Below are 11,477 nucleotides of genomic sequence, written 5' to 3' on the forward strand. Positions count from 1 at the left end.
CCCCATCTCCCTCTTCTCTTCCCCTCCTCTTGCTGCTTTTTATTCTTCCTCCCTCTCCCCGGCCACTCATCTGTCTCCACAGCATGTGTTTGCCTTTCACCAAATTTCATTCAAAGGAGCAAAACAAATGAAGAAGCCAAAAACACTAAGATGTGATCGTGAAAGAGCAAAACAGCTAACAAAAGATATAAACTAACAAACTAACTAATACTCTAGCTGGCAGACCAGACCATCAATGGCCAAACAGCATTTTATTTCATTTGTTTTAGTTCTTTTTTTCTTTAAGTTCTCTCTTTCACCTTAAACAATAGCTGGTTGTTTTCTGTAATTAGGTCCCTTATGCCCTTTCTGTTGGTGTTTCGGCTCAAATGAAAAGTCACAACAATAAAAAAAAAAAGCCTTTTGAATTTGAGAGATATCAAAGGGATAGGGGAACATGTGAATGTAATCTATCATAGAGGCACAGTCCAATAGAGCAGTGATTCTAAACCAGGGGTCCTTTTACCCTGTGGTGTAATTCTGCAGTTGCCCGGGGGTACAAGGAAAGATTGTGGAGTAGCTCAAGTCATTTGATAAAATAGAGTTTTGTTTAATAAAAAAAATATTACCGCATATTGAGCCAGCTTTAACACTTGTTAGCAAGAGAACAGAGGTGCATAAAGTAACCGTTAACGTTAGCTAAAAGTGATGGATGAAGGTTAGATGAAAATGTTGCCTGATGGATAAATGGTTAAATTAGCTAGAAGGAAAATTGTTCAAATAGTGAATATTAACCAATAGCAATAGATAAACTTTTTAAATAGTTAGCTATTAGACAAGCAATTTAAATAGCTAAACTTAATAGATAAGCATCCAGCTTCTGCCACTCCAGGTGGTAGTAGTAGCCTTAAAATGCTAACCTAACCAAACCCACCTAAGAAACAGTTCAATTCATTGTTAAAAATATTGTAACATACAGTATCATATCCACTTTTATTCCAATGTTATTCCCATGTCCTAGGAAAGTTCAATCAATATTTGTCACTCTCCTTTAAAGCCAGAAAGTCTGCACCTGCTTAATAGACAATGAATTGGAAACTGATTTTGTTTTCTTTGTTATACCCAAATGAGCTGTATTCTATTGTAGTGTGTAATATCTGTGTGTCTATTGTAAATGTTCATATACTCAGAACGTTCCCCTGGGTGCTCTGTGTCATCTATAACATTTTTCCCAATTCATTATCTAGGGAGCAGACTTCATAGTTGATTGTAAATTTGAGTTTGAGCACTCTAGTTTTGGGATTTGAGAGAGAGCTGTTTATGTTTGCCAATATTTTTGGACCATAGGAATAACATTTATAATTTTTTGAAAACGGGCGTAGTTCCCCTTTAGGGTTAGTCTGACACAAAAGGTTTGGAACCACTGCACTAGAGAATCTGAAAGACAGGAGCCTATCAATGAGTGGAATGACTACAAATAGATCCCAAATTTGTTTTTATCAGATTACCTTTCCAAACTGGTCGAAGTAATGCTTCACATCTTCAATGGTGGTATTGACTGACAGTCCTCCAACAAAGACCTTCTTTGTCCTGGTCACCAGCTAGTAACGCAGAAGAAGAAGAAGAAGGCATCGTTTACCTCTAATCACATTAGGCAGGAGGTAGATGCGGGTGATAAAGAGACTTTGTATTTGTTTGTGTTAAGCTTGTACTTAGTTTAGCTTAGCTTAGTGCGCGTGTATGTGTGTGTGTGTGTGTGTGTGTGTTTATGTTGGGTGCTGATGGTCAGGGGTTGGTTAGGGTCAGGGGTCATTGTGTCAGGCTGGACAAGTGGATTGCCGATCTTCTTTGATCACTTACCTGACTCTAATCCCAGCCAACCAGAAGACTGCATGATGAGGGGTGACATATGACATCAGTACTACTGCGTTTTGCTGTTAACCCCTTAAGGGTGTACTCACCTTAGGCTGGGCCCGGCGGGGAAACGCCACCTTCGGGTCGATCTGTAGGGGTGAGATGAGTTAAGATGAGTTTTAAATTGGTAATAGTAAAATATTTCTGAAATAAAGTATACATTCCAAGACATCCTAGTGTGCATTTAAATTCAGTTTTGATGACTGATGAACTGTGACAATAGGCCGGTTATTATAGATATTTAGAGGATTCTACTGGAAGTGAGCTGTGGTTGACATTTTCAATACCTTCTCAATGTTTTGGAGAAGCACAGACCCCACCGCTGTACAAGTAAAAATAATCATAATAATTGCAAAATCAACAAAGCTTTGTCCTTTATATATAATTTTTTTATCCGGCCTTCTTAAAACCTCATATGTGGAAAATTATTTAAGTGATAAACATGCCATACAGAAGTAGTGTATCTATTTAAAACATGTAATCAGTTAAAAATCATTTATGAGAAATCCTAATTCAGTTATAAAAAGTCAGATGTATTTTGAGCTGTTAAAGAGGGCTCTGAGTTTTCAGGACCCTAAAAAAATATTACTGTTAAAAAAAAAAAAAAAAAAAGGTTAAGCAATAGAAAAAATATCCTCCTCCCCCACACTTAAGTTTCTTTGAGAAAAGACACTAAATCTCTACCTGCTCCGGATATGTTCAGTAGCTCATCCTGTGCTTGTGTAAACGGAATTTCGCCCTGGGCATAAATGAATTATCACACTGTTAACTAACCAGAGCCTCTAAGTCTGAACCCATCTGAAGGCCCGCATGTCCAGAAATGGAACATATGGTAATCTGTGAGTATGTATAGTAGACCCTTGTTTATGCAAGCCCCAAAAAATCCAAACACACCAGCCAAACAAACAGGCGTAGGGAACAAAATACACAGTGAGACGTGAATACCTATATTCTCTAAATTGTGTGTTGAGACACAACTAAATACAACTTAGCCACAAGCTTGATGGAGCAGGGCAGTCTGGAATCCAAAATAAGCATTTAATATTCTGAATACATTTCATATATATATTTATGTATATATATTTTATAAATCTCACAAATCCAGACAAGTTCCATTTTGGATTAACCAGATTTGACTGTATACATATTTCTCCCAAATGGAATGTCTCAGCAGTGGTCAAGGTTACAGATAAAATTAGAAGCAAATGAGTTTTGAATGAGCTGGCCTTTAATAATGCTAAATATGCAAAGCCTGGCTTGGCATTTTAAATTTGTGAGGAATCTTGTGTTATTCTCACTAAAGCCAATGAGAGAGAGATGATTTTAGGTCACAAGACCTTGTAGTGTATTATGGTCTTAGAGTTCCATCTTTGTTCTAATAATTGGATGTGTGAAGCAAAAGCCCTTGTTTCTCACACAGCCGCTATCAGAGGTATTGAATTGATATTGGCAACTCAAGAGGAGTCTACCAAATGGCCAGAAATAAGTACTTATAATGTGAACAATACACACAATACAGGGAGAGTGTGTTCTTTCAATATTCTAACAATCCTTTCATCTCTTTCCTGTGATGATTTACCGCTACTGATGACAAATCTACAGACAAAAGTACCTCTTCGAGAACACAGCGCTGTGTAAAATGCAGCGGGAGCGTCCTTGGAAAGGATTGCAGAAGGTCTTTGCACCTTAAAGTGGGGCACAAAGACAAGAGGAGTCACCTCCAGCTGGCGTGAGCACAAAGACAAAGGTGACAAGGACAAACAAAGCCACCAGCGACTATGGGCAACAGCAGACCACACTACCAAACAACAACAACAACACAGCATTTCTTACAGGATCTTTGCTTAGTGGGCCAAATGGAACATAACAGATGTGTGGCTTCATTCTGTATGATTACAACCACATTGACCTTTCTACCACCACCTGTTTTTTTTCGATCAAAAAGATGAGAGCAAAATGATGCAAATACTATAAAAGGCAAATACAGATGTAGCCATTTCTATATACTCCAAGTCTCACAGTTCACAGTGCAAGTAACAGATGTGCAGAAACCATTGAAGGATACACAATGACAGAATAAACCTAGAAGACTACCACAACAGGCAGCAATGTACCTACCCATTATTAACTATTGTGGGACGTAATCTTACATATACATATTTTTACAATAACACACCCTTACAAAACAGTCCTGGTGTAAAGTGGTTGGGAAATAAGGCTTCTGAGAGGTGCCTTTACCCCGGTTTTAACAAAACTAAAGTACAAGTGCAACCCTGAGACCATTATGTGACAGACACAGAGACCACGAGCTGACTATAACAGCAGTCAGAAACCAAATCTCACATTTGCCACAAGGCTGCAGTCGCGTATAGTGTATTCAGTCAAATATTTTCCAAAAATCAGTTTCTATCAGCCTGCATGCAATCAAACACAAACATCCAACAACAATTTTTTTACTAATCAGCATGTGGTGATTTTGAAAAACCCGTCTGCTGTCAATGGATTCATTTTTTTCTTCAATTCTGCTTGAAAACGGCCCTTTCTACGTTAGAGGTAGGTAAGCAGAATATCTTGATTATGTCAAAAATATATATATATATATATTGTCATTCACTTTCTCTTAAAACAGTTGAAAAACTAAAACTAAAACATTGATGAAACAACCGTGCTAAGGCAATGTAATCATAGACATTACGGTAAAGGAAGATCCGTTGACAAATGTTTATGGCTCATGAAATATATCATCATATTTTTTCACCCATATTTCACATGTTGTCATAACATCAATATTTCATAGTTTTAAAATCATCAAGAGCTCTGAAAAGACATCCTAAAATACAGAAGGTTACCAACTAGACTAGGTTAGACCTAATGCAATATCTGTAGTAGTGCTACTACGGCTACAGTCATGCCATGCTGTTAAAAAAACATTCCACTTCAGCGAAATAACAGAAAATATCTAACAAGTCATTTCTACATCTGGCTGTGCTCAGAAGAAGGCTATAACAAATGAAATCTAAAGCATCTATCGGACAGTCGGATTAGCCTCAGGGAAGACAGATAGGCCACAAAGCAAAAGGTAAAATGACTTAGCCAGGTCATTGTTTGCAACACTCAGAAATAGCTCTTCAGAGGCTGGACATTTGAGTACTGGCTCTGCGATGCAACAGTCCCAATCAACAGTGGTGACAGCATAACTACGCATGAATGATGTTTAAACCTTTCTAGGACAAAAAAGTTGCTCTTCCCAGACTGACAAAGAAGAGTTATGACTGAGTGTTCGTGAAATGGTCTGACTAACATCCTGCTTCATGACATCCAACCTCCACTCAACCTTAAGTAGCATAGTGAGCCTACAATATGATTTTAGTGGTTTAGCTTTGAAGACTAGACTAATCTACGACCAATATTCACCTCACGTGGCCCAGCGCATCCACCAGTGTTACAAACTGGAAAACACAAATAAAAAATAGGACGTCAAATCAATAGGTGGATAGCTAGATAGGGATAGAGAGTAAGAGAGGAAGAGGAAGAGAGAAAGAAGAGAGTGTGAAAATGAGAAAGCACAGGGAGAAAGAGAAGGAGTTCATTTGGAAAACAGAGTCAGCCCATGAGAAAGTGGGCCTGTCCAGTGTGGCGGTGCAGCGGGGCCGTCCCAGCAGGCAGCCCCTCTGATTTCATTAATTAACAGGACAAAGAGTACAAAACAGATGGGCCCGTAGAGGAACTGGGGCTCCCATGCTACCCCCACAGGCACACATGCAAACACACTGACTTACGAGCACCCACCTAATGTAGCACAATCATAAACAGCAACACATATATACAAAGTGACGCACAGTGTGTAATTAAATAGGCAAGAATACATTAATACACACAGAAACGCTAATCCACCTCTACTGACAACAAGTGCATTGCCATCACGGAGACGTATACAGACATTTAAGCTGTGACACATTAGCCAACCTGCCAACACATTCTTGCAACAAAATGGCAAACACCCACACTGACATAAAGGGCACCACAGTCTTCCTCGTTATAGCATAATAATCAATATAAGCGTAACAAAAAGCTATAAACAGAAGAGGAGACAAAAGGAGTTGGCATGTCAATGCATGCATGCAGAGCAAAAGAGAGACTTGGTTTGGGCTCAGGCCAGTAGGGTCAATCTGCACAACTGAACAATGGCACAGTAATTAGTTAACGAAGCTCACTAATGAGGACCCCCCCCCCCCCCCCCAAACCCAACCACTGTCCCTGTAACCTCGCTAGGCCGTCTCGCCAGGGCGGTGTGTTTGGTGGTGGTAAGGGGGTTAGGGTTGTGCATGGACAGAGAACCCTGGATCCAGGCTTTATCCCCGGATCTGAGGCCACGCATGGACCACGGAAGCCCAATCCAGTTTGTGTCTCTCAATCGGATTAGTTGCTTTTCAGATCTATACTAATTACAGCACAGAAGCTGGGCCTCCCTCACTCTCCTCCACCCTTTCCATCCCCCATCTCCAATTTTGTCCACGTCAGCACTAACAGCTAATCTCCCATCAGGAGCTGGAGCTAGCATCTGAACTAGCCACTACCACTAACTAGGTGTTTGACCAGCAGCCATGGCAGACTGCGATGCCACTACTGTCGGTTGTTAAAGTGCACAGCAATAGAAGGAAGCAGCTATATAAGCACCATGCTGATGACCACGACTGTACCTTCACAGATGGTCATGCTAAAAGCAGCAATTACCACCTACTGTAACCATTTCAGAAATGGCATTCTTGTTTACCTGGTGTAAAAAAGAAAAAAAGAATCTTCTCTATGTGCCTTATGTTTGTCATTCTGTTCTATAAAAAAAAGATCCTTTTCTTTCAATTAATGTTTGTTAAACTTGGGTTAATTAGGGATTATTTTGGGACACTACCCAATTACTAGGGGTGTTGAAATTATTCATTGCATTGATGCATCACAATGTGGACATGGAGGATTCTGCATCGATGCAGTGACACACAATAACTGATTATTGTTTGTAGATATATTTCTTGTTGTTTTTTTCGCTGCTTTTTTAGTTTTTGCCTTTCGCCTGTTGTCCGCTCTGTTCAGATAATGTCAATGGGAGGTAATATATATCTGACTGCTTGAATGTATTGATGAGAATGTGTCTGAATGTAGCAATATATAGTACATTTGAGGAGGTAGGGCATTGTGATGCATCGTCATATTGAATCTAATTAATTTGTTGACAGAATTGAATCGTGAGACCAGTGAAGATTCTCACCCCCCCACCAATTACTATGTTACATACATTACTAGCACATCATCATCAAGTACTGTCTACTGCACTTTGAAAGTGGCTAAAAAAATTTTTTTATTTATCTTAATAATTAAAAAGTGCACAATAATCCCTTACTTATTTGCCTAAATAAGTGAAATAAAATTGTGCGGACAGATTACCCGTCACAAAATCCCATAAATATGTTGTCTCATCTGAAAACTCATGTATCGTAACTACATCACAAATAATATCACACCAAAATCTAAAATCTCCCCTTGTTAATCAGAGTAAAGAGAAGTGGCATTTCAGAAAATATCTGGTCTAATTTTTTCTTTTACCCCTAACTGGTTCCAGTAAACTATTTCCTCAGAGAACACAAATACCAGTTGTGCCCTTCTTCTCTGTCCAGAGAAATACAACAGCACACCACTGCCCTAAGGCCACACTCTGTTCCGACAGGAAATCTAACCTCCAACCAAAACACCACACTCTAAAAAGCAAAAGACAACCTCTCATTTGTTGCATGTAAATACGTAGGCCCACAGGTATTGACAGTAACCATTATGTTCAATTGATGTTTGGACTGTTGCTTTAAAATAATACTGGACGTAACAGTATAACATTGGGCTGTAAATGTTTAATACCACTTGTAACCAGTGATATGAACCTTGCACCAGTTATGTAGGTTACTTCTAATCCTGGGTCCTTACACAGCACCCTGTTGCTCTGTTACATCCCTTTCATTCACCTTCCTTGTCTCTCTTCTTCCTGCTTCAGGCCTTGCAGCGCCTTTTCTCTCAAACCAAAGGCTCAGCATAAAAAGAAGGGGGGGGGGGGTCAGAGCCTCGAATATTCTTCTTCATTCCAGAGAGGAATGTCTTTCTCACATCTCCTGCTGATCAAACAATAGTTATCCTCCTCTAACTGTGGAGAGAGGGAAGGAAAAAAAGAGTCCAGGTGCAAGAAGACACAAAGTGCATAGAAATAAATAAATATAGAAAAAAAATAAACCCGGACAGGTGTTGGAAACGGTACAAAGAGGTTGTCAATGAGCCCTTAAAGCTATGCATGTTGTTAAAAACAGAATTTGACCCCCAGTTGAATAATAATGTACTCTTGAAAGGCTTTATTTTGCGCTTTTGAGGAATGAGCTGTTTATCTGCTGCACAACAATTGGTCATTTTGCATCAGTGGTATTTTATTGATGTATTGTCATTGTAATGTATTGTGATAAGCAATACAGTCATTATTGTCTTTAACTGAGAGGTTTGCAAACACACAGGGAAAATTTAGGCTCCAATATTCCGAAATGTAAACAACAAAATGGCAACCACAACCCTGTTTAAAACGCCTGGTTGGATAAATGGTACCACGGTGTGCTTCCCCCGCACACTGCTGCCACAACAACCTGAGCAACCACAGCTGCATTGGAGTGGTTAACATTATTATTGTTTAGCCTTATGCTGTATTTTGGTTTATAATAGGGCAACGCCTAACCCCACCAGTGGCCTGCCAACAATGTTCACATCACACTCACACACTCTGGCTCTCAAAGACTGTACCTTGGTTTAATTGTCAATATGACTCATAGAGTAACACTTTACAGTTGCTTAGAACTTGAATCCAAGCTAACTGAAAAAAAATGACAGATTACAACAGAATCACTCATTTTGTAATAAAACTCACAGCAACTGTGCAGAAAGATCCAACTTTGCAATTAAATTCAAACATTTTAAAAACTGCACTCAAAAGCACACAGATAATCGTGCGCACACACTCACACCTAAGTATAAAGGTCTGCCGTGACATAGCATTATCTGTGTGTGTATGTGTCTCTGCTACCCAACCGAGCCGAGTGTCTTAAGTTGATGCAAAATAGCTGAGAAGTTGTTATGGAGACATAAATCCCATCAGGCTGTGCAGTTACAGCACTGTCTCCTGTGGCTGGCGTCACCCCCGGCAACAGGCTTGCTCCAACAGCTAACCAACTCTACCTTTCTCCACCCCTGGGCTCTGCTGCCTTTCTTTGCCACCGATTTTCACTCTCAAATGATCCTATTATGTATGTATGTATGTATGTGTAGGCCACAAACTGACACACCCAGTCCCAATTTCTACAACTAATCTACATAGCCAAGACAACAACATTCACACCTTCACAGATATTTAAATCTGAGTCAGCAGCTTTGACTAAACCGCAGGGATTCACACACGTCGACATGTCACTGCCCTCCTTATAGTTCCAAGTTATTAAAATGATTATGTAGCTATACACAAGCACATTGTGTGTTCGAACTTCTATATCTGGTAACTGATTTTTCCCATTTACTCAAATTTGAATCTTCATGTGTCAGTAGTGTAGGAGGGGAAATCACAGAGAACCCTCTGATCACAGGAGCTGTTCAAACAAACCACAGCTTCTAATTCAATATTTAAATTCAACTCAGACTCACTTGGACCTCACAGATTTCCCCCTGACATCAGTTTGGAAACAACTGTTTCCTTTCCTCAAACTTTGTTCCTTTGAGAGTAGCCACCAGAAAACTGGTGCTGATATTTTCAATTAAAAAAAAAGAAAGAAGAAAAAAACTTGTGAGCTCTCTGCATAAACCTTGTGAGGGTTTAGCAGAGGCTCCTACCCCATTCAGGTCCCCAGGTAACCATGGCAATGAAGACCAAGAAAGAACGCTTTCATGTTGGCGCCCTGAACCGGGATTTGGAGAGGGAAATGAGCAGAGAGAGAGAGGAAGAGGGGGGCTGCTCCAAAACGCACTTCTCAACTTTACAAGCCATACGGTGGGAGGCAAAATGCACTGAGGGGGGAAAAAACATGCTACACAGAATTGGGAAAAGTTACCCAGAACAACTCGCTGGCAGCATCCAGCTCTTCAAAGGTATAACTCACCGTTTTGGAATCCAACTCGTGTCTGTTTTGCGCCAAAACCTTCTCCACACCGGCTTGTTCCGCGTATGTTACAAACCCAAACCCCCTGCAAAAGGAGAAAAAACAAGCAATTCAAGTCAAAAGAATAATGCAAATTCCCGGCAGCTGAAACAGCCTAATGGTAGCCTAAAGCATGGAAGAGCATGAGGCATCTAGTGATAGGACGGCGAAGGGCACACGCCTCCTTCTTACCTCGACCGCTTGGTAACGGGATCCCGCATCACCATGCACTCCTTCACCTCGCCAAATTTACAGAAGTACTCCTTCAAGCCCTCTGCAAAGACAGCAAGTGTACATGATTAAATAAATCCATAATCAGATGAGACTTTTCCTACAGGCCCTGATCAGGTGGTGTGCAGGCAGTGACTGGAAAGAGACAATGGGGTCTGGCTGACCACGTTGTGTTTGTGTCCCCCGAGACTGTATAAACGGGCTATCTGGCCATTCAACATAACAACCCATTAGGCCCTGCGGACCACAAACAAAGCTACACTTGGTGACGATTGCTGCTGTTGTGACATAGCAGCCAGCAGCGGGATAATAACAAGGGCTGCCGCAACAAGAAGAAACTGTATTCCTCCATCAGCTTGCGCTCATGGGTCTTAAAATAAATGAATGGATTCAGCCGCGTGTAACAATAAGGAACACAACACGCGAGCGATAACTTCTGAATAATCGATCGCTTTTACTAAATGCCCGTCTGTGTAAGGAGCGCACAGGAAAAGGCAGACAAAGTCGTCGTATGTGCATGCACTTTCGGTGTTAATCTCACCGCGTCTCGGCAAGTCTAAACCCTACGAGCTGATCCTTATTGAATAGGAGGCTTTGATTAAACTATTTAGGCTACAGTGTTTCTCTTTAACTCCAGGAAGCCTCGCTGGTAAGATGCAAGCTGTAGGCTATGTATGTGTGGAACACGGGAGTAAACAGGAGGCTTTCATTCAGACTTATTAAAGTAGCGTGCGGGACAGCTCACCTTGTGTTGTCTGCCAACTCAGACCCCCGATGAACATTTTGCTGAATGAGAGAAATACAAGCTGTAAATCACACAGAATAACACGCCGTCTTTTGAGCACATCACATGTACATTCATGGGGGGAAAACGGGAGGAAATTAGACGTAATATAGCATCAATAAAGTAAGAAGAAAGCATCGGCCATGTTGCGAAGTCACCAATCGGCCAGTCGGGCCGTTATAATCCCCTGGAGGAGGAAAAAATGAGAGGATTTTCCAGATGATGGAGGAGAAGTTGCAATGTGGCCTTCTGGAGATAACCCGAGATAAATAAACAAAGAAGAGGGGGGGAACAGGCGGAAAGCAGCGGTGCGTCTGTGTCTCCTTCGCTGAGTGGATCCATCCCACACATAGACACAGACAGAC

General features: G+C 40.8%; 1 protein-coding gene across 4 annotated transcripts in view; it reads right to left on the minus strand.

Moving 5' to 3' along the window:
* LOC117943992 (RNA-binding protein Musashi homolog 1) overlaps positions 1-11,470 on the minus strand; it is a 21,546-nt gene extending 10,076 nt beyond the window's left edge. For 2 of the 4 annotated variants that reach the window (XM_034870488.1, XM_034870485.1), the window contains exons 1-5: positions 11,074-11,468; positions 10,290-10,371; positions 10,059-10,143; positions 1,941-1,982; positions 1,488-1,580 (exon numbers count right to left, since the gene is read on the minus strand). In XM_034870488.1, coding sequence (XP_034726379.1) covers positions 1,488-1,580; positions 1,941-1,982; positions 10,059-10,143; positions 10,290-10,371; positions 11,074-11,110 — 339 coding nt within the window. In that variant the 5' untranslated portion in view covers positions 11,111-11,468. Of the gene's footprint in view, positions 1-1,487; positions 1,581-1,940; positions 1,983-10,058; positions 10,144-10,289; positions 10,372-11,073 lie in introns of all 4 variants that reach the window. The other 2 variants (XM_034870487.1, XM_034870486.1) reach the window with 2 other exon arrangements.
* Between the last annotated feature and the right edge of the window lie 7 nt (positions 11,471-11,477).

This window comes from Etheostoma cragini, chromosome 4 (assembly GCF_013103735.1).
Source record: "Etheostoma cragini isolate CJK2018 chromosome 4, CSU_Ecrag_1.0, whole genome shotgun sequence".
NCBI lineage: Eukaryota > Metazoa > Chordata > Actinopteri > Perciformes > Percidae > Etheostoma > Etheostoma cragini.